Here is a 24,223-nt window from a genome sequence, read left to right on the forward strand (position 1 = left end):
CAGCTCTGGAGGTTGGACCTCAACCAAACAACTTCTAACGTCCAGTCAAATCCAAGGCATCACAGGCGCACTCGCCCCGTTTGGAGAGAACAATGAAAGTAAGTAGATTTAAGTCACTTTTCTCCAACTCTATGCGTAATTGTAAGTCAATGGGTAGACAGGCAGGAGGTGTTTACTACTGGACATTGTCTATGTGTGTAAGTGTTTGTGTGCAAGTTATATCTTACTATTAGCTTACAATTTTCATCCAGATGCCACTAACGGTTTATGTTCGCTGGAGCAATTTTGTTCCTTTTCAATCCTTTCCAGATTCTACCTGTCATTTATTTACCGACAATAGTTCCCACGCACCCGTTTTCAAATGACAATCTTGTAAGATTTGGACTGTGAGGTTTTTAACAGAAAAGCAAACATTTTATTTAACTTTAGTAGTGGAATCAGCCTGGGAATAATCACACAGACTAATTCAGATCAGTGCAGTCTTTTGCGCACAAAGCATATCGCACACGGAGCTGGAATGGACACCTGAAACATTTGACGAAATAAATGGTAAAGGTCTCATAGAATGTATGTATGTATGTATGTATGTATGTGTGTATGTATGTATGTATGTATAATCATTCAGTGTATGTGCACTATTTTTGTGAGTGCTAAGTCAATGCCTGTAACAAAGATAGATAGATAGATGGTGTATGCATATAACTAAGTAACTTGGTGCTCTCTCTCTTTTTCCAAAGGGGTTAAAGACTCTGACGGCCTATGCCCTCGCTGTGCTGCTGGTGACCACATTCATCTCATACTCCTGTAGTGCCCCAAAGGTACCCCATCCCTTTTCACTAGCCTGCTTAAACTATGCGCCGTGGTGCGTTTGTGTGTTTCCTGGTTATTCCGGTTGGAGATGTGTTGAAACTAACTGTCCGCTTTCTTACATGAAGGGTAGCTTTCAGAGGAGAAACTGGACGCCCCAGGCGATGCTTTATTTAAAAGGTGCACGTAAGTGCCAGCTCAATTTTCCCATTTCCTTTTTTTAAGATGTGTATTGGGTGAGCATTGATTCTTATTGCCAGTTTCCAACGTGTGATGCCTCCAGTAAATCACTTCACCCCGAGGAGACGAAAACTGTGGGTGCTTGTTTAGCTTCTGCTGAGAGAGAGTGATACACTCAGCACCACCACCCCAAAACGCTTTACAACGGATCACGCTGTCGCAACAGGTCACTTTTAATCTGAGGCATTCTAACGAGATTTCACCAAAAGCATGGTGTACAATAACTGAGAATGGCTTATTGGTGTTTATAAACGTAAAATAAACAATCGAAATATGAGACTTACTTGGTCTATTGTGCGTAATACACTTACATTAAGTATGCAATTGGTTTTAATCCTGAAATGTTATGTTTGTATGTGAATTCTCAATGATGTACGAAAAATACATTGTGGCGACATAATGTCTTAGTTACATTTCGTGTGATATATCTCAATACTTCAAATTACTTGTATGCTTACATTGAAGAAAAAATAAATGTAAGATCATGATGAAATAAAAGTTGCAATCCAGCTTTATTAATTTTTGCAGAAGGACGTCGTTTCATTTCAGAAGACCGAAAAGAAGGTGATCTTTACGATACACTACACTTAGGTAAAACTAATTTCTTTACCTTGTGTAATTATTATGATTATGATTATTACTTGATAGTGGTGGTAGTATTAGTCGTTTCAGTGAAATGCCCTACATTACAACTGTTTCGAAAAAAAAAATATATATATATATATATATATATATATATATATATATATATATATATATATATATATATATATATATATATATATTGCATTGTTTAGAAATTGTTTAGATATTTATTTTTACTAATAATATTCTATTATATACCAATAATTCTGAAATTAGAAATTATGCTTAAAAATGTCCCTTTGTTTCTCGAATGTACCAATACTGTACATTTGTATTATATATAGACAATCAACACAACAACACATTTTAATGCCTTCTAAATAATCTCTCTGTCTTTGCTCTTTCCTGTCACAACTCAGAAACTCGAAGCCAGAACCCCGGGTCCATCAGTCTGTCAGACGCTGCTGCCATGCTCTTCAACTTGATCCGTCAGGCCAAGGAAGAAGGTAGGCTTCTGTGGTGTTTCAGACTCTTTCTGTGTGGAGTAGTTTACTGCTATCTGTGATTTTTACCCAGGGGTCCTCAGCCTCCAGTCCTCAACAGTTACAGTCCAGAAGAATATATAGCTCTTTGGATAGACACACCTGTTCAGAAGAGTTTCTTATAGTGTTGCTGAGGCCAATTCAGACCAGACCTCTTTCTCTCCCTTTTGTGTTTGCTGCTCTCCTTTTACGTTTTCATTCAAGGTAAAGACCGATATATTTTGCTCACAATACACAATAAAACATTTTGCTCACAATACACTTCTGCAAAGAATGTGTTTCACCCGTACTAAACTCCTTTGCACTGAGTGCTCAAGACCTTGGACTATTGTTTTTCTGCCCTTGCAGCTTGTTTTGTTCCCTCAGTTACAGCTAACTGGACTGCTGCATTTTCATGATTCCCCATTTTAATCCTGCTGTGTCCCCCATATCAAAGACTTCCCCTGCTGTAGCTTCATTGAGTTTCCTAACTACACAAAACTGTAGTCTTTGAAGCAGCAAACATTTCTAATACATATTCCCATGTTATTGTGAAACTGATTTTCCTATGTAACACTAAAGACTTCTATGTATGTTTTCAATTTTGTTTCCTTTACAGCTGCCGAAAATGATGACCAGATGAATTTTCAAGACCTGCCGACCTGGAAAAGAGAATACTTCTAACGGCCAGTCCCCTCAATTCAGTAACGTAGTTCTAAATTATTGTAATTAATTTTATTCTGTGTTCAGGCATTTAATTTATAATGTATTCATCAATAAATACCAAACCAAACCAATAAATTGTGTATTCTGTAACATAGCCCAGGTTAAATGTTCCAAATGTATAGTTAATTAAAACAAGCTTTTGCATTCAAGAAAAGACATCTTTTGTTACTCAATGCCAAAGCGGTAATCCAAAGTTTTTCTGAAGCTGCAATACATTTATCTTTTATCGTTTTCATCGCCCTCCATACATTGTCATCATAGGACAAAGGGATGGAGCTGAAATTGTTTTGTATAATAAAGTTACAACACAAAGTTAAACAGATTGTTTTTATTCCCCCTGGATACATTAAAACCACTTTGTCCACAGTAAGTGCAGATCTTTGGAGATTCAGTAACAACATTTCAAGGAATGTCATTATGGCATTTATTTCTAGGTAAGATTGTATTTTAGCATTGCATGTACAAAACCAAGGTAAAATGAATCAAATTAGGTCTCAGATAGCCAGCACCAGTAAGAAAGTTGCAGTGCCATTTTGCTAAAGGTAATTGAAGTTGTAGGGAATGTGTAGTTCTTAGCACAAGAACTTGGAATGGGAAAAGTGGAAGGATCTGCTTGAATTATATTAAAGTTATCCTGTTCTAGTCTATCTACAGTGAGGTTTTATGTAGCCTGTATTTAGGGTACAGTTGACAAGCAATCATTTAATCTGAGTACATTTATATACCACACTAAATTTACAGAAACCATCACAGAAAACCACATAAAGAGTAAATGGCAAGTCTTGGCAATCAATGCACAAAATATTCAGTACATCTTAGCGAAGATTGCTGTATATGGGAGATTTTAATAGAAAATGTGATCAATTGGGATAAATTGCAACTAAAATATTGAATTAATCTTTTTGGTGAACAGTGCCTAAAAATGTTCCCTTTGGCTTAGATCACAGAGTGGTAAGCTACAATTGACACAAAAATGGTCCACAATTGTAAAAAGATAGATCCTGATCATTCCCATAAACTCAGTTGTCGGGTTTTTACAGAGATTTATTCTGGAATTACATTGAAGTACAGTACTGTGCAAATGTTTTAGGCAGGTGTGAAAAAATGCTGTAAAGTAAGAATGTTTTCAAAAAGATATTAATAAATTATATTTATCAATTAACAAAATGCAAAATCAATATTTGGTGTGACCACCCTTTGCCTTCAAAACAGCATCAATTCTTCTAGGTACACTTGCACACAGTTTTTGAAGGAACTTGGCAGGTAGGTTGACCCAAACATCTTGGAGAACTAACCACAGTTCTTCTGTGGATTTAGGCAGCCTCAGTTGCTTCTCTCTTCATGTAATCCCAGACAGACTCAATGATGTTGAGATCAGGGCTCTGTGGGGGCCATACCATCACTTCCAGGACTCCTTGCTCTTCTTTACACTGTAGATAGTTCTTAATGACTTTCACTGTATGTTTGGGGTCGTTGTCATGCTGTAGAATAAATTGGGGGACAATCAGATGCCTCCCTGATGGTATTGCATGATGGATAAGTATCTGCCTGTAATTCTCAGCACTGAGGAGACCATTAATTCTGACCAAATCCCCAACTCCATTTGCAGAAATGCAGCCCCAAACTTGCAAGGAACCTCCACCATGCTTCACTGTTCACTGTCTTCACTGCAGACACTCATTCGTGTACCGCTCTGCAGACCTTCACTGAACAAACTACCTTCTGCTGCAGCCAGATATTTCAAATTTTGACTCATCAGTCCAGAGCACCTGCTGCCATTTTTCTGCACCCCAGTTCCTGTGTTTTTGTGCATAGTTGAACGTCGAAGGTATGGCTTTTTGTCCGCAAGTCTTACATGAAGGCCACTTCTGACCAGACTTCTCCGGACAGTAGATGGGTATACCAGGGTCCCACTGCTTTCTGCCAATTCTCAGCTGATGGCACTGCTGGACATCTTTCAATGGTGAAGGGAAGCAAGCATGATGGTGTCTTTCATCTGCTGCAGTAAGTTTCCTTGGCCGACCACTGCGTCTACAGTCCTCAACGTTGCCGGTTTCTTGTGCTTCTTCAAAAGAGCTTGGACAGCACATCTGGAAACCCCTGTCTGCCTTGAAATTTGTGCCTGGAAGAGACCTTGCTGATCCAGTAGAACTACCTTGTTTCTTGTTGCTGTGCTCAGTCTTGCCATGGTGTATGACTTTTGACAGTAAACTGTCTTCAGCAACCTCACCTTGTTAGCTGAGTTTGGCTGTTCCTCACCCAGTTTTATTCCTCCTACACAGCTGTTTCTGTTTCAGTTCATGATTGTTTTTCAACCTACATATTGAATTGATGATCATTAGCACCTGTTTGGTATAATTCTTTGATCATTCAGCTGACTATATGCCTACAAAATCCCTGACTTTTTGCAAGTGCACCTAGAAGAACTGATGCTGTTTTGAAGGCAAAGGTTGGTCACCCCAAATATGGATCTGATTTAGATTTTTCTTCTGTTCACTCACTTTGCATTTAGTTAATTGATAAATATAATCTATTAACATGTCTATTTTTGAAAGCATTCTTACTTTACAGAATTTTGTCAAACCTGCCTAAAACATTTGCACAGTACTGTATATACCCAATGTGTGCTATTGAAACACCAAGGACAGCCCCTTTAACTTCAACCTTTGGATACAAGACATAAATCAATGAACAAGACCAAGACTGAACAAAGATGCACAAAGCAGCATAAAACAGGGCATTTATTTAATGGCTGAGGGATCCACACATCTTACAAAGGTGGCTTTAAAATTGGCCATAAGAATGACAGAGTTACAGTATATTAAATCTCTTCATGTTTTTTTCACTGCAGCACTGTGTTGTGAAGGGATATAAATCCAGCTACAGTGTTAGCGATTGGTTTGACAAAGTTTCTAATCAACAGTGGCTGTGAAAGACATTCCAGCAAACGAGAATTTCTGCAGGTCACTTTCTGCTGGCTGCAGCCTGGGAGATGACGGACTTGATTTCTTCTGCATTGGTGTGTTGGCTCCACAAGGCTGAATGGTTACTGAGGCATTGTCAATCTGAGACCAGAGGACTTGATATCAAAGCTTCTATGGCCATTTCTGCTGAACAACATATTTCACCTTAAAGGTTTCTTAAGTTTAAGTTTAAATATGCAAGTCAATATGCTACTGTATTTTAACGCAGATATTTAATGTTTCACCCTAAATGTTAGCTCAATGCTTCTAGACGAACTGCTTGGTCATTGAAAATAACTCAAATTTCCAACAATGACATTAAGGCAAAGTGGAATAAACCCCGGCGAAAGAGGACTCAACTCTGACGTTGCCTCTCTTTGTACCAACCAATCTGAAACAAACTCAGTTGTAGAATGAGAACATGTATGATACTTGACAGAAGCAGTCTGTTTAGGAGCAGTTTGTCAAACCAAAAACGTAAAGCAAGGGTGTTTGTAAAAAAAATGTCAAAGAAACTGAACTTACAGTAATGATTTCTCTCATACAGCAAAACATGCACTTCCTCAGTCATTTTAGGAACCTGAAATGATAACTAACTGTAGAAAACATTTTCTTGTAAGCTGCAGACCAGATAATCCATTAACCATGTCATACAAGCACCTACATAAAGCTGTCAAACATAATCAGTTGAACCAAGCACTAGCGCTATTTAGTTTGCTTAATTTCTGTGATCTTTATTTGATTACCACCTCTTCACTTACGTTTCTTGTGAATAAAGAACTATTTGCCACCATTCTTTAAAACCATTTTTAAAAAATTATTTTAAAACTACATACCCAATCTGTAAAAGTTCATCCTGGATAAGGGCATCTGCTAAGAAATAAATAATTTTATTACATGAAAAGATAAAATATGGAATTTACAATGTTGTGTTTTCTGAAACAGCCAAGCGTTTATAATAAAGGTCTGAATCACTTTTTATAGTTTACTGTCATTTGCCACGGAAAATTACAATTCAGGAAGTGAATGGTTAAGTCTGGAGACATATAGTAAACCGTGATACAAACCATGAAAAACCATGAAAACCACATCAAAACAAATGACATGTATACACATAAGGGATGACACACACCCTGCTTCTAGATAGCAATACTGTCAAAGGGGGACTTGGTATTTTTATTATTATTTGTCATTTAGCTGATGCTCTTATCCAGGGTGACTGACAGTTGTACCCATTTATACAGCTGGGTATTTTACTGGAGCAATCTAAGTGAAGTACCTTGCTCAAGAGTACAACAGCACTGCCCCACCTGGGATTTGAACCCACAACCTTCCAGTCACTACTCCACAGTGCTGCCATGGGACCATGCAGATTTATCATCTCAAGGGGGTGGATTAAAAGTCAAACCGAGTGGTTAAAAAACCCTAGCTTAGGTTATAATGAAGAGTCACCATATCTACTGTACTATAGTGTACTGGACGGTGTATTCATTCATTACTTCATTCATGCATGTATGCATGCATTCATGAACTCCTTCACTGTACCACTCGTCAGTGGCCAGGGTTACAGAGGCATGGCAGATCACTACAGTGCAGAGCAGAGAGAGTCGTTGCTCCTCAGTTTCCATATTCTCCGTGCTGTTTCTTCTTGCCCAGTGGCACGGGGCCCAGGGAGAAGGGGGCTTTTATGTTCTGCCTGTCTTTCTCCGCCTCCTCTTCCTCGTCATAGCGCTCATCCTCTTCGTCTTCCTCGTCACTGTGGTGCGGGGTGGAGTGTAGGGAGGCGGAGGGTGAGGGTGGCACCGAGGATGGCCGTGGGTAGCGGAACCCCTCCGTCTGGAATGACACAAAGAGCCGCTCAGCAACATAAAGCACACAATTGAGCACTGTCCATAGAGAAGCTCAATAATGTTTGTAACTATCATGAAAAAATAATCAGAACAGAGAGGTGAACCCAAGACTCCCAGCATCAAGCAAATGTTATTCTGTCAATTAAACATGCAGAGAGTGTGTCAAACCTGACAGGATTTCACCCAACATTTAGCGTCTACCTCCCAGAAATAAATCTGCCATTACCATGTGGACATTCTGTCTAGTGGGACAAGAATTCCATTAACCTTTTCCATCCTGGAATTAGTTAAAATATCAAGACTAGAGGGGATATTAAATCAAAGTTAACAAATGTGATACTGTAAAAGAGGCAGAGAGCACATCAGATACAGTGTGGATGCCACACAAATCTCTAATGATGCCAGCTAAGGGTCATGAATAAGTAGAACAAACTTTTTTATGTCTTTAAATAAATATGAAAGAGTTTACACTTGAGGCGGTTTATTCTTATTCATTACACTTCACCAACTTCTGTTTCTTCTCCATTGTCTCGGGTACTGTATTTTGGGGGCAAGTTCACATCATATAAACAAATATGCCCGATATTGTGCAAGATAAATATAGCTGCTCCAAATAATTATAGATTAAATAAAATGTGGAACATACAAAGAAAGCTTTTAAGAAACACTAGGTTAAACTAGGTTTAAGAAATGTTTTTTTTAATTGAGTTACATGTTGTTTAACACAGGTCGACACAGTGCTGGACAAGGGGGGCCTGAAGTTGATGTAGGCCACCAAAGAGAGCACCGCCACTATGCCCCCACGCTCTACTGGTACACACATTAGCAATGATGTACTCAAGCCAGAAATACACTACAGGGATTGTCTGACATAGAATCACATGTATTCACATACATTTGTGCAGGTGGATGTAACACCAGTATCCACTGAGCAGAGAAAGATTTGTGGAAAGGAAAAACTGAAAATGGAATTTGGCATTTCAAGTTTGGTAAATAAATAAAAAATAAAGTTGTTGGAAAATGTTGAAAAAAAAGTCAACTATCATGGAGGTGTGCCTTTTACAATAATTACATGTCAACTACATGTTTAGTGAAGCAGTGAATTAGTAGTTCTTTTTAACAATACAAACTGCCAAAGGACTATTATGACTTGCTTGTCTTGGCAAAATAATGATCCATCCAATCTTGTGTTGTTATGCCACAGAGCATACATGGTACATAAAACATGTCATTCCACTCTCAGCATCATAGTGTAGATCTAATTTCCCAGACCCTGGATTTCACTTCGCTGAATCCTTAATGTTTCAACCCCCACAGACACACTGCAGTTAAGGGTGGATTACAATTGCTTTCATTACACAAGATAAGGTAATTATTGTATTCTTTATACTGCATTAACACTAATGACACATTGTGGGGCAATTACTTAGATTTCCTTCAGAAAAAGAAGGTGAACAGATAAAGAGCTAATATTATTTATCACGACCACTAATAGCTGCCAGCCTGTTGGAGCAGAGAGCTGCACTGAATCACAGGCAGACAGGAAACGCTGGCAAGTCTTTTGTGTCAAAAAAGAAGGATGGTGCTTTAAGTGGCCGTCATAAAGGATTGTGGTAATTAGGAATGAGGCGTTGATGTTGCTGGATATCTGATGGAGGCTTGGTTATTTTCTACTGGGAAGGAATTAATGCATCGAAGTTAACTCTCAGTCTCGTTCTTTATCTGTAGGATCAGTATACAGTTTACCCTGCTACAGTCTGTAGTTCACCAACATGAAGTCAATGCTTGTCTTCCAGGCTGTGTGGTTTGCTACTCATCTGCTGAGTTTATCAGTAAATTGGCTGGCAATGTATCACACCTTAAGATCCTTGACTAGTGAAATGCAGTATACCAATACATTTCAGTACCTGTATTTCAGTGTATTTTTGTCCTTCATACCACTTTGTTTGTTGAGCAAGAACAAAAAACGTTACCCAGCACATTCACGCAGCCAACTATGTTCAATCCTGTTTTCATTGAAACATAACCACAGGTAAGAGTGTGTGCTTTAGCCGGTAGAATTATGAAGTTGAATGTTAAATAATTATTGGCACATGACCCAGAAACAGGTCTTAATAGGCACATTTACACTGCCATTTCTGATCCGGATCAAATGCATCGGAACATTTGATCAGGATCAACTTTCAGCCGCCACAGGGGTCCTCACATGTGCACTAGCACGCAAGTCCAAACTTCATTATATGCTTAGAGTAAATTAGTCCTTTAAAACACGGCAACTGAAGCATTTTAAATGCATATACAAACATTTTTTGCAAACATAAGCTACTTTTCGCAGCTGAAACATTGAAAATAAAAATACAATTACATATATTTGCCAACATTAAATAACAAGCCATTTAATGTTAGTTTTAATAATATTTTAATAATAATACAGGCAGTAGGAAAGTGTTCTCCCATCTGCTCCACTGATGTGAAGGCTGTTTGCCTCTAAAACGCACGCCACCACAGTGCATGCCGGAACTCCCGGAGGGGTACATTTGATCCGATCGCCGAGTGTTTACACTGCCATTTCTGATCCTAATCAAATGCTACCGATGCATTAGATCCGGATCAGAAATGGCAGTGTAAATGCACCTAATGTAGTCAATAAGTAATTTAAAGTTATTTTCCTTTTAGATTCTTTTAATGTAAACAAACAAACAAATGTAAAATCAATATAACAGCATTTGTCTTCAAAGGACACAGAATGGACAGCCCACTGAAAATACAATGAATATGGGTTTTCTTTGTCCCATAGAATGGGTCAAGTATAACGGTCTTACCTGTGGCGGGGCAGTCGGGTCCATTTTGAACTTGTCTGGGAAAGCTCTGCTCAGCGCGAGGTGTCGGGCGTGCATGTAATACTGCAAAGCAACACCTCAGTCACTCAGGGGCAAAAATAAGGACATACAATAAATTAGCATCCCCATCCTCCCACAACAGCAGATGTGTCCAATTGGTGGTATGTTATAATATATCTTACTCGGTGAGTTAACCAGTCTCTTTGATTCAGGCTTGAGTGTTTCACTTGTACAAGCATTGTGGTCATACTGCTATTTTTTGATTTTGCCATTTACTCACTGTAATCCAGACAGCATTGCTCTTTGCCATAAGGAATGAGGGCCTATTGTGACGCAATTCAACATTGCAATTTGTAATGCTGTAAATATAGTACTGGTCTATATTGCATACGTCTTATTCAGCATTCTTGTAAAGCTTGCTTTGAATAAAGGAGTCTGCCAAATGAATAAATACTAACAATACTACTAGTAATAATAATTAGTGTCCCACATACAATAGGAATGGACCTGATGGGTTTTGCAACAGATAAGAACAAGGCTTTGGATGCAAAGCACACAGGGGTGCTACACAGGGTTTTCTGGTTGTCTCTGCTTACCCGGCCCAGGTACCTCCAGTCCAGGAGGTCAGACAGCCGCTCAGTCCGGTTCCTCTGGATGATGCGCTGGCGTCGGGACTGTTGGCAGAACCCAAACATGAACTGGGTCAGCTGGTTACAGGACTCGTCTGCAGAACGGAACCGTCGGTCCACAATGTAGATTCCTGAGGGAGGAGAAGGAGATGGAGATGGGGATGAAGATGGAGAAGGAGAAAGGGACAGAGAAAGAGAAGGATGAGATGGAAAGGTAGAATTTCTGCTTACCATACGCAGCTGGGTCAGCAACATGCTCCTGCATGAAGCAACCAATGCCAGAGAGATTGGTGGTCACACTGGGGATTCCCATTACAGTACACTCCCCTGGAAAAAAAAAAAAAAAAAAAAAAAAATCCATGTTAGTATATTCAGTCCAGAATCAACTCAATTTGTGTTGCCTTTTCAGCATTTGTGGGGCTCATAAAATCAGGGATTCTTGATTTGTTTCAGTGTTTGGACTTAATTATTAATGCATAATAATAATACATAATTCTAAATTGGAAAAATTTACAAGTAAACCTAAAAGCAAAAACCCAACCATGGTGAAAAGAAACACATGGGGGGGTAAAAAAAATACGGACACCTGGATGGACATGTAAAGCAACCTACCCAAGTTCACCCTAAAGAAGTCCCCTACATTCACAGTAAATCAGAGAGAGTCTCACATCACCGTGTCTTTCAGTTTCATTAAGAGCTATAAGCACTGATACAGAAAGACCAGCAGTTCTGTTAACAGTAATTAACACCCAGCTGCGCCTTATCCCAATGCAAAAGGCACGGTGAAACATCTCCATTAGTCACAGGTGAAACTTTTTCAATTTTAAAGCCCATCAATCTCAGGAGGACTTCTATTTATCAAAGGGGCTGTCATGCTCATCTGTTTGGTTATGTGCGAATATTATAGTGAACTGCTGTGTCATAAACCCCATAGAAGCTTAGATACTTTATATTTCCATCTCTTATATTGAGGTTGCATTCTAATTTTGATTAAAACCTTGCTTGTATCCTCTTTGGTGGCAATGAACTGGTTCAATGTGCAGAGCTGTTATTATGCAAGTCTTATGTGTTAACTGTATATCACGAAACACAATATATCATAGCAGACTTCTTTAATAAAAGCTTGCTTCGGCATTCTGTTTGGCATTGTAATCTGTCAGTGTCTGTACCTTCCTTTGTACAGCATAATCACAGGCAGTCTTGACCTGGGATTAGCCAGCTAGAGATAGCACTTTGAGTTTTTGACATTGATTATCATAAAAGTGATTCTCCACTGCTACTACAAAAGTCTTAACATTTTATCAATCTGCAACTGGGGGCTTGTGTCTAAATGGTTGGATTAAAAAAAAAAAGATTCACCCAGCTAATCAAATAAAATTGTGGCAACATTGTAATAAACATGAAGTTGTTGCAACAAATTTGTAGAGTCTGGAATGTGGAATGTTGTCAATGTAAAATTAACCTGACAAAACCTTCAGTAAAACAATATATACAAATAACAAAATGCAGAGAATGATGAGTTAATTTTAATAGTTTACACACACACACACACACACACACACACACACACACACACACACACACACACACACACACACACACATATATATATTTAAAAATTCTGTATATATGCATGCAAAATAAATCGACTAGGTCCAGGGATAGACCTAATGCAATGTGTATGCAACATTCCATCCAAACAATGTGGGGAAGCAATAAAAAAGGCAAACAATGCTAGGGTATATTGTCAGAAGTGTAGAATTGAGAACAAGGGCAGTAATGTTCAGACTGTACAATGCACTAGTTAGACCTCATCTGGATACTGTGGACAGTTCTGGGCTCCACACTTCAAGAAAGATATCGCTGCTCTAGAGGCAGTTCAGAGGAGAGCAACCAGACTTATTCCAGGTCTGAAGGGAATGTCCTACTGAGAGACTGAGGAACTGAACCTTTTCACCCTGGAACAGAGGAGACTACGTGGGGACTTGATTCAAGTCTTCAAAATCATTAAGGGCATCGACCACATCAAACCAGAGGAGCTTTTCCAGATCAGCAGGGACACACGCAACCGGGGACACCGCATGGAAATTGGGCTTCAAGACATTCAAGACAGAAAACAGAAGACACTTAAACCTGCGTATATAGTATTTCAAAATCCCACACTGTTTAAAATTACCAGGTGTGTATCCCCAGGGCTCGTAGTAGGAAGGGAAGACTCCGAGATGGCAGCCACGCACAAACTCCTCGTAGTCCATGGGCAGCAGGGGGCTGGTGGAGGAGAGGAACTCTGGGTGGAATATAATCTAAAGGAGATGAAGAGTTTTGTTATCACAGAAGAAACACTCAACTAATGCTCACCCCTAAACCTGCAGGTAAAGAAAGCACCTTATTTTCTGATGTCATGTCTGTACACTGTTTGGACTTCATGTCTACAGTATGTTTATCCTGTAACACACCCTGTTGGAATTCGTATAAAGATTCAAATTCAAATAAAGACTGACTGGCTGATTGGGTAGTACTGGTGCTCCACAATTACACATCACAACAAGTTAGTGATTGATCAGTGATCACACTTTTGCCCCAGAAGTATGATGACCTGTTTTATGTTCTGAAAACGCTTTTTGGCCTTTTTTTAGGTTGCTAGTATTCTAATTGTGGTTATGAATTAAGTCTTATTTTTTACCAACCAAAATGTTTATATCTGGCCTCACTGGCCACCACCTGGCCCACCCATCCACAGTCCTATAAACCCCAGCGCTACCTTGACCCTGTCAGTGCGGCTGTTGAAGAGTCCAATGCGGCGCACGTTGCTGAGAATGGGGTCGGTGCTGTCATCCAGCATATTGTGGGTTGTCACTGGGGGAAGAGATTGGCGCTGCAAGAGTCCGGACAAACCCAGGGTGAGTGTCCTGGTCTGCACGGTTAGCAGTGCCTTCTTTCCAGCCTCTTACAGTGGGTGCTTTCGAAAATTGTCTTCACTGAAGTTTTTCATTTAAGTGGTTAGTTCTGCAAATTACAACTCACTACTTCTGAGGAGCAATGTAACTACTTACACCTCTGAAAAGCAAGCACGTTTAATTTTGTTTAAATTGTTTTGTTGGGTTTTGGTTCCTTTGGTAAAAAAAAACAAAAAAACAGTTGCTATTTAAATCTACACAGTCAGAACTTATTTTAAACAGACTGATGATAGAAAGTAAGAGACATTTGTTTCATTATTGGTGATACAGTTTGTTGTGTGTGAGGAACATGCTATGAAGCTGTGTTGCTCCAGTTGAATTGCAGAACTGTCATGGTGAGTCCACTGCTAAGAACCAGAAGGTGGGTCACATGGGCTATTGTTCTTGTGTACAAAGGAACTGCTTATAAACCAATTATATTTCAGAGGGCAAATAAGCAGGTTATTCATACCAGCTATCCAGAATGTTTTATTTCTGTACCAGAAGCTAAATATATTAATCTGGTTTGGGAAATACAAGATAGTAACACTGCACATCAATAGAATATATGGACCATTAGTCGATTAACTCACTGAAACCATTGCTAATGGTCTTTTTATGGAGAAAAGCAGAATATTCATCAAAGTGAGATGATTCATGCCAAGACAATGGACTGATATTAATTCATGTTAATTAATATTCATTTACTGAATTTTTAAAAGACTGTTTCAAAGTACACTACCAGGCATCGTGCGTCATTAAGGGCTGAATGTTGTACTTTTGCTTTTCTTCTTGACTGAAACCTCAGTTTTTATTCTCCCAATCGTTTGCTCAATTCCTCGGAAAAGCACAAAGGTAAACAAAACTGTGCATTAATGGACAGCTGCAGCGCTGGTAGGAAAGATGACCCTTTTTATGCACAGAGATAAGGTTTTCAGACTACAAGTTTGTTACCACAGTTTCCACTTTGTTACAACAGACTCTGTGTTTCATAACACAGAAGTCAGGCGATGGCCTGCGTATATCTGCGTTACATAACAGATGGGTAACAAATCACCGAGATGTATTTATTTATGTTTTTCCAAAATGATGGAAGAAGCATTGAAATAAAATAAATAAAAAGCAGAAGAAAACAAAAATGGTGAAAAAGGTCAGATTTATTAAGGAATCTACCATTTGTATGATTTGCTAAATTTTTTTAAGAATAGTCAGAAATGAACATGAACAACACAGTTTAAAATGTCTCTTCAATTCTTTAACCTGCCACATTATCCTCTCGAACCCAATACAATGTTGTTGTTTTTTAAGTATAACACCTAATACATCAAAATCATAGCATGTTTAGAACTATACTTTAGAGTCAAATGTTTGCTACCAGCAGAATATATGGTTATGTATTTGACATTTTATAGGGAATCCATGAACCAATGACCCTAAGAGGTAGTGGAGCAAGGCAAAAACATGAAGGGGGTCAGAAAGGTCAGTCTAAATTAAATATTTTCAATCACACCGTGTCATTTCTTGTTGATTCACATAACACTTTCATTAAATAACCATTCTGGTTTGGAAGGGATTTATGAAATCATAATGCAAGTTTCTCAAGCCCAGCACAGCAAGAAGCCAATGACAGATCTTGGAGCTTTTACAAGTTTTGCATCGATTTACCATGGGCTCTCTGCAGCCTTTAGAAGTGAGGAAGCACAAGGCACAAAAACGTTTTACTGAAAATTTGCTGGGACACTTATATAAATTGGCTTGGCTGTAGGTGAGTGTTTATTGATATGCCAGCGGTCTCCATTTTATTGGTAACATCTGTTATGTCAACAACTAAACACAAAGAAAGAGCAATTGAAGGCCTACCTGTGTAGCATAGATGGCTCTCTTCATGATGGTCAGATCATCTCGGTCCAGAATCTTGTTCATGTCTGGTATCTCCCCCCTAAAAAAAAAAAAAAAAAAAAGTCACTGTTCACCACGAGGTAATTAAAAAATAAATACAGAAGGAATTAAATAAATGAATACTGTCACCATTCAGTTGACATCTAAATTATGCTGATTAAATCAAAGTAGCCCCATTCATTGAAAGGTCATTTCACGAAACTGACAGCTCAAGTGACAAGCACCTCCATCTCTTAATGTCAAATAGGGAGCAAAAAGGTAAAGGGCACAGGTTTTGGCTTTGAAAATGGGCTTTACCACACAAAGGTTAAAGGTCACGTATCACTGCAGCTGCAGGATGGTTGCTCTCGGTTTAGAACATGGCCAGTAAGAGTATATTTCTTACTATTGTAGAAATACAGAATAGCATGGAAAGATTCCCTGTTAGTTTAGTGCTCTCTGTTGCACTTATTTATGTAATGGAGAGGCCCTGTGGAAGATGACAGATAACTGTGTAAACAAGCAGACAAATGAGCCAGTGGTGCATAGCAACAGAATAACAACACATGCTAGAGGTGAAGAGTGTGGTGGAAATGGACGACTGCAGTAACCTCACTATTACAGCCTGTCATTTATACATTTGAGTGTACCCATGATGCATCATCAGGAACCTACTTCAATAACGCATCGTACAGCTTCTTGCCAAACTTCTCTTTCACAGAGTGTGCTGTGTCCCTGTGGAAATAAAACAAAAAAACAATGACAGTACATCCATCCATCCATCTTTGAAATCGTTTACCCTGGCGAGGGTCGCAGGGAAGCCGGAGTCGATCCTGGCAGGCATAGGGCGCAAGGCAGGAATACACCCAGGACGGGACGCCAGACCATCGCTGGGCAACACACACACAATATTTTTTTAAATTAGGGCAGGGCATCTCATCAGATGCCACTGTTATTTTATTTGAATGTAGTATAAGGGTGAAAGCACTTTGAATTTAATTGCTTATTTACTGCCTAACCCATCCAAAATGCACGAACATTATAAGAATTAAGACTGCATACACTTCATGGATTTTGCCACTGGGTGGGGGGTGGAGTACTGTACACTATAAAGGTTCACTTTAGGCATTTCTGTTCTCTCTGTGTGAGCTTACACAGCTGTCAGAATCATAGTTAACCTGCAGCAAAACCTACATATTGTGCTTTTTCAGGAAAGATCTTGATACTTGACAGATTTTCACACAGACATTAAATGGTCCTCTGCCACCCCCTCCCAGTCTACAAAATTTGTAGTGTTTGACTGGGCATGACAACATTACCTGTACACACATCAGCATGGGAGTTGTAAACAGCTTAATAATGGATTAAGTAACTTCACAGCTAACCTTGTACATTGTTTATTTGACAGAAACACCATCATTCTCCAAGCCCATATCGTAACATTCTAGCTGGTATTCAAATATGCAATTTTATAAAACAAAAAGTACCTAATTTTAGTTATAAATTCACCCAACTCATACAACACCTATTCATGCTTTTGTGTAGTCTATAACATAAATTGAAATGCAAGAGATTCTGCAGTCCTAGCAAAAACTTTTCAACTGTACCAAAGCTGCTTGCGAACGGCTTGTCCTTTCAGAGTCTCCACGTTGAAGTTGTTGGTTTTTGCAGGCATGATGAAAAATACCACCACGGTCACATCGCTTTTGTGAACCTGAGGAAGATGAGAGAAAAACAGGAGGGTAATGAAGCTATTGCACATTGTGCTGTGAACACTGTAAACACAGTAGTGTTGTGGATACAAAAAAATACAATTAAAAGTTTCAACTCACTTTCTTGTTAGTTGCCATCTCACTTCTCTCTCTTGGGCCTACTGCACATCAAAACTTTGCCTTACTTAACCATGACATGCTGGCAATAAATTAAACCACGATTTGTGTTTAGGGCTAAGTTTTGATGTGGTCTAGGCCCTTGTTCACCAGCTCAGTTTCCTAAGTTTCTCCCAAGTCTAATTTAGGCTGCACTCTACTATGAATGCACTTCAGAAAAAGGTGTGAAGAAAAACCAGGACACACACACATTCAACCAGTCCTGGAGAACCTCAACACAGCAGGTTTGTAAATGTAAAGATCTGGATCAAATGCCTGAATACCCTTTATGCTCTCAAGGGCCAGATTTACTTTTAACTGAACAGTGACTTAATTGATCAAATAATGAACACAGAGTTTCCCCATTTCCAGCTAAGGCGCACAGTAAAACTAACTGGATTAGAGCTCACCAGATCACTGACATAGAATAATAGAAATGAGAGGCAAGTAAACTAAATGCACTGAAACCTTTGGTCTAACTATTCAATGCAAGGCTATTTTTCTAAAAGGAAATTCTATCATTTATACTGTATTTATACAGAGATTTTAAGTAGAAGACAATTTCAAAAACTTTTACTACATAAGAAAATGCCTTCTGCAGTTAAAGAGCTGTGAAGAGTTTGCAGCACCTGTTTTGATGCATCTTGGAGGGAATCCATTCCAAATCACTGTTCAAAGGACCTCCAAACTTCAACCACTTTGGGCATGAAAACAACCTGAGGCCGGAAAACCAGGTCTTTGCAGAATGAGTCAGTCACTATTAATTTGTAGTGGACAAACTCAGCTGCAGCGCTGTCAGGCAAGCTTACAGTCAACCTCAGATAAATGTCCCATGCGTCAAGCAGTAAAACACAAAATTCTGGTGACAACTCCGTAAACATTGGGGGGTTTATTTCCTTCCAGCTCCAGATCTCTGACAGATATTGATCTCAATGGATTCCCGTTGGAACCAAAACAAAAGCTTTTTTCTTTTTCTTTTCTTTTTCTTTTCATATTCTGCTATCATGCCACCAAAGAAACGGGTGAATAAATAAAAAACAACTTCTGTTCTGGAGTGCATAGTTCAAAGATTAATGCAATTTATTTCATTACAGCTGATCCCATTTTTTTTATTTTTTTTTATTGAAAAATTAAAAACTGTTGCCCTTCATTAGTGTACCTCAGCCTGACCCATATCTGTTAACACGATGAAAGGATTTGTTTCAGCACCTAGGTGGTAGTTTGAATATTGACTGAGCACAGGGTTAATTTCTTTTGGTTTTTTGTTTTTAAACAGAGGCCTACGCATGGCCCTTTGCTATAAACACCTGCTCTGTGTTATCCAGGATAATCATGCTCCATAACACCTTCAAATTGGATTTATGAGACACCATTTTGATCCTACCCTTACTATTAATGCTAACCATAATCCTAATGCATCCCAAGCATCCAGGGTCGAGGCACCTCCTTTACTCAATTCAATTCTTTAATCCTCAGATTAACCCTTTGTAGGTTCAGGAAAAAAATACAGCATGGATTGCAAATGTATATAACCTTGTGTCACAGGCCAATTACAAGAGTCTTACCCTGAGAAGGAAGTTTAATCTGGAGAGCGACTCTAGGAAGATATCGGCGCCTTTGTTGGAGAATTCATAACGTCCGGCAATGAAGAAAAACAGAGTTTTCTCCAAGCTAAAGTCGAGGTGCCTGCGAGTAAGGGAAGATATATTTGGACACATTTAAACCAGTTTTCATGGGGCGAGAAGACAATGCATGTCTCATCAGTTTTCAAATTAATAAGAATAAAAGAAAACAGGATATTCCGCTGTTGTAGGCCCTATACACTGAATTACATAAGTATTCACCCCCCCCCCAAGAACTTTTGGACATTTTGTAGTGTTACAATCTGGAACTAAAATAGATTTAATTGAGATTCTGATCTACACAAAGTATAACAGATTGTTGATGTTTGGGAAAAAACAATAATCTATTATTGTTTTTTAATTAACTACAAATAAATGAATTAAAATAAATAAATAAATTAAAATAACAAGGATTTAATCATCCTATCGAACTCAAAAATATTCTATAATTTATATATATATATATATATATATATATATATATATATATATATATATATATACACACATACATATAAATACACATACATATACATATATATACAGTGAGGGAAAAAAGTATTTGATCCCCAGCTGATTTTGTACGTTTGCCCACTGACAAAGAAATGATCAGTCTATAATTTTAATAGTAGGTGTATTTTAACAGTGAGAGACAAAATAACAACAAAAAAATCCAGAAAAACGCATTTCAAAAAAGTTTGATTTGCATGTTAATGAGGGAAATAAGTATTTGATCCCCTATCAATCAGCAAGATTTCTGTCTCCCAGGTGTCTTTAATACAGGTAACGAGCTGAGATTAGGAGCACTCTTTTAAAGGGACTGCTCCTAATCTCAGCTCGTTACCTGTATAAAAGACACCTGTCCACAGAAGCAATCAATCAATCAGATTCCAAACTCTCCACCATGGCCAAGACCAAAGAGCTGTCCAAGGATGTCAGGGACAAGATTGTAGACCTACACAAGGCTGGAATGGGCTACAAGACCATCGCCAAGCAGCTTGGTGAGAAGGTGACAATAGTTGGTGCGATTATTCACAAATGGAAGAAACACAAAATAACTGTCAGTCTCCCTCGGTCTGGGGCTCCATGCAAGATCTCACCTCGTGGAGTTTCAATGATCATGAGAACAGTGAGGAATCAGCCCAGAACTACACAGGAGGATCTTGTTAATGATCTCAAGGCAGCTGGGACCATAGTCACCAAGAAAACAATTGGTAACACACTACGCCGTGAAGGACTGAAATCCTGCAGCGCCCGCAAGGTCCCCCTGCTCAAGAAAGCACATGTACAGGCCCGTCTGAAGTTTGCCAATGAACATCTGAATGATTCAGAGGAGAACTGGGTGAAAGAGTTGTGGTCAGATGAGACCAAAATCGAGCTCTTTGGCATCAACTCAACTCGCCGTGTTTGGAGGAGGAGGAATGACCCCAAGAACACCATCCCCACCGTCAAACATGGAGGTGGAAGCATTATGATTTGGGGGTGTTTTTCTGCTAAGGGGACAGGACAACTGCACCGCATCAAAGGGACGATGGACGGGGCCATGTACCGTTAAATGTTGGGTGAGAACCTCCTTCCCTCAGCCAGGGCATTGAAAATGGGTCGTGGATGGGTATTCCAGCATGAAAATGACCCAAAACACACAGCCAAGGCAACAAAGGAGTGGCTCAAGAAGAAGCACGTTAAGGTCCTGGAGTGGCCTAGCCAGTCTCCAGACCTTAATCCCATAGTAAATCTGTGGAGGGAGCTGAAGGTTCGAGTTGCCAAACGTCAGCCTCGAAACCTTAATGACTTGGAGAGGATCTGCAAAGAGGAGTGGGACAAAATCCCTCCTGAGATGTGTGCAAACCTGGTAGCCAACTACAAGAAACGTCTGACCTCTGTGATTGTCAACAAGGGTTTTGCCACCAAGTACTAAGTCGAAGGGGTCAAATACTTATTTCCCTCATTAACATGCAAATCAGTTTATAACTTTTTTGAAATGTGTTTTTCTGGATTTTTTTGTTATTCTGTCTCTCACTGTTAAAATACACCTACCATTAAAATTATAGACTAATCATTTATTTGTCAGTGGGCAAACATACAAAATCAGCAGGGGATCAAATACTTTTTTCCCCCACTGTACATACATATACATATACACACACACACACACGCTGGAGCTCTGTCAGAGTGACCATCGGATTCTTGGTCACCTCCCTGACTAAGGTCCTTCTCCCCCGATCTCTCAGTTTGAGTCTTGGTGGTTCCAAACTTCTTCCATTTACGGATGATGGAGGCCACAGTGCTCATTGGGGCCTTCAATGCTGCAGAAATTTGTCTGTACCCTTCCCCAGATCTGTTGATACAATCCTGTCTCGGAGGTCTAAGATAAAGATTTCAAACAAACTTCTTTCACGTTGTCATTATGGAGTATTAGGAAAATAATGAATTTAATCAATTTTGGAATAAGGTTGTAACATAACAAAATGTGGAAAAAGTGAAGCGCTGTGAATACTTTCTGGATGCACTGTATATATACACTCACTTAAAGGATTATTAGGAACACCATACTAATACTGTGTTTGACCCCCTTTTGCCTTCAGAACTGCCTTAATTCTACGTGGCATTGATTCAACAAGGTGCTGAAAGCATTCTTTAGAAATGTTGGCCCATATTGATAGGATAGCATCTTGCAGTTGATGGAGATTTGTGGGATGCACATCCAGGGCACGAAGCTCCCATTCCACCACATCCCAAAGATGCTCTATTGGGTTGTGATCTGGTGACTGTGGGGGCCAGTTTAGTACAGTGAACTCATTGTCATGTTCAAGAAACCAATTTGAAATGATTCGACCTTTGTGACATGGTGCATTATCCTGCTGGAAGTAGCCATCAGAGGATGGGTACATGGTAGTCATAAAGGGATGGACATGGTCAGAAACAATGCTCAGGTAGGCCGTGGCATTTAAACGATGCCCAATTGGCACTAAGGGGCCAAAAGTGTGCCAAGAAAACATCCCCCACACCATTACACCATCACCACCAGCCTGCACAGTGGTAACAAGGCATGATGGATCCATGTTCTCATTCTGTTTACGCCAAATTCTGACACTACCATCTGAATGTCTCAACAGAAATCGAGACTCATCAGACCAGGCAACATTTTTCCAGTCTTCAACTGTCCAATTTTGGTGAGCTTGTGCAAATTGTAGCCTCTTTTTCCTATTTGTAGTGGAGATGAGTGGTACCCGGTGGGGTCTTCTGCTGTTGTAGCCCATCCTCCTCAAGGTTGTACGTGTTGTGGCTTCACAAATGCTTTGCTGCATACCTCGGTTGTAACGAGTGGTTATTTCAGTCAAAGTTGCTCTTCTATCAGCTTGAATCAGTCGGCCCATTCTCCTCTGACCTCTAGTATCAACAAAGCATTTTCGCCCACAGGACTGCCGCATACTGGATGTTTTTCCCTTTTCACACCATTCTTTGTAAACCCTAGAAATGGTTGTGCGTGAAAATCCCAGTAACTGAGCAGATTGTGAAATACTCAGACCGGCCCGTCTGGCACCAACAACCATGCCACGCTCAAAATTGCTTAAATCACCTTTCTTTCCCATTCAGACATTCAGTTTGGAGTTCAGGAGATTGTCTTGACCAGGACCACACCCCTAAATGCATTGAAGCAACTGCCATGTGATTGGTTGGTTAGATAATTGCATTAATGAGAAATTGAACAGGTGTTCCTAATAATCCTTTAGGTGAGTGTATATATATATATATATATATATATATATATATATATACCGATCAGCCATAACATTATGACCACTGACAGGTGAAGTGAATAACACTGATAATCTCGTTATCATGGCACCTGTCAGTGGGTGGGATATATTAGGCAGCAAGTGAACATTTTGTCCTCAAAGTTGATGTGTTAGAAGCAGGAAACATAGGCAAGCATAAGGATCTGAGCGACTTTGACAAGGGTCAAATTGTGATGGCTAGACGACTGGGTCAGAGCATCTCCAAAACTGCAGCTCTTGTGGAGTGTTCCCAGTCTGCAGTGGTCAGTACCTGTGGTCCAAAGAAGGAAAAGCGGTGAACTGGCGACAGGGTCATGGGCGGCCAAGGCTCATTGATGCACGTGGGGAGCAAAGGTCAACAGACGAGCTACTGTAGCTCATATTGCTGAAAAAGTGCATGCTGGTTCTGATAGAAAGGTGTCAGAACACATAGTGCATCACAGTTTGTTGCGTATGGGGCTGTGTAGCCACAAATCAGTCAGGGTGCCCATGCTGACCCCTGTCCACTGCCAAAAGCACCTACAATGGGCACGTGAGCATCAGAACTGGACCATGGAGCAATGGAAGAAGGTGGCCTGGTCTGATGAATCACGAGTTCAAGGTGTTGACTTGGCCTCCAAATTCCCCAGATCTCAATCCAATCCAGCATCTATGTTATGTGCTGGACAAACAAGTCCAATCCATGGAGGCCCCACCTCGCAACTTACAGGACTTAAAGGATCTGCTGCTAACGTCTTGGTGCCAGGTACCACAGCACACCTTCAGAGGTCCAGTGGAGTCCATGCCTCAACGGGTCAGGGGGACCTACACAATATTAGGCAGGTGGTCATAATGTTATGGCTGATGGGTGTATATATCATCACTTTAAATTGCATGTAAAATAATCAAAATGTCTGTACTGATGTATTGTGTTGTTTGTCAACATAAACAAAGTTATTAGAAACAATTGAAAGAATATAGCACAGCCACAACTCACCTA

At 39.6% G+C, this 24,223-nt stretch overlaps 2 protein-coding genes across 2 annotated transcripts in view; one reads left to right on the plus strand and one right to left on the minus strand.

The window, feature by feature from the left end:
• spx (spexin hormone) lies at positions 1-3,320 on the plus strand. Its single transcript, XM_066705622.1, has 6 exons — positions 1-98; positions 738-818; positions 936-993; positions 1,576-1,638; positions 2,052-2,138; positions 2,773-3,320. Exons 1-6 carry the CDS (start codon positions 93-95, stop codon positions 2,835-2,837), a joined length of 360 nt encoding a protein of 119 aa, XP_066561719.1. The 5' UTR covers positions 1-92; the 3' UTR covers positions 2,838-3,320.
• Positions 3,321-5,602: 2,282 nt separating this feature from the next.
• gys2 (glycogen synthase 2) overlaps positions 5,603-24,223 on the minus strand; it is a 32,233-nt gene continuing 13,612 nt past the window's right edge. The window contains exons 7-16 of the mRNA XM_066705621.1: positions 19,409-19,529; positions 17,583-17,689; positions 16,651-16,710; positions 15,958-16,036; positions 13,923-14,036; positions 13,338-13,464; positions 11,393-11,488; positions 11,129-11,292; positions 10,515-10,595; positions 5,603-7,678 (exon numbers count right to left, since the gene is read on the minus strand). Of these exons, the coding sequence (XP_066561718.1) occupies positions 7,460-7,678; positions 10,515-10,595; positions 11,129-11,292; positions 11,393-11,488; positions 13,338-13,464; positions 13,923-14,036; positions 15,958-16,036; positions 16,651-16,710; positions 17,583-17,689; positions 19,409-19,529 (1,168 nt within the window). The 3' untranslated portion in view covers positions 5,603-7,459. The remainder of the gene's footprint in view (positions 7,679-10,514; positions 10,596-11,128; positions 11,293-11,392; positions 11,489-13,337; positions 13,465-13,922; positions 14,037-15,957; positions 16,037-16,650; positions 16,711-17,582; positions 17,690-19,408; positions 19,530-24,223) is intronic.

This window comes from Amia ocellicauda, chromosome 5 (genome assembly GCF_036373705.1).
Source record: "Amia ocellicauda isolate fAmiCal2 chromosome 5, fAmiCal2.hap1, whole genome shotgun sequence".
Lineage (NCBI taxonomy): Eukaryota > Metazoa > Chordata > Actinopteri > Amiiformes > Amiidae > Amia > Amia ocellicauda.

Bases quoted from the DNA above. Each gene is read 5' to 3' on its own strand.
- spx (XM_066705622.1), top strand. The intron at 819-935 runs GTACCCCATCCC...TCTTACATGAAG, and splicing joins ACTCCTGTAGTGCCCCAAAG to GGTAGCTTTCAGAGGAGAAA. The intron at 1,639-2,051 runs GTAAAACTAATT...GTCACAACTCAG, and splicing joins TTACGATACACTACACTTAG to AAACTCGAAGCCAGAACCCC.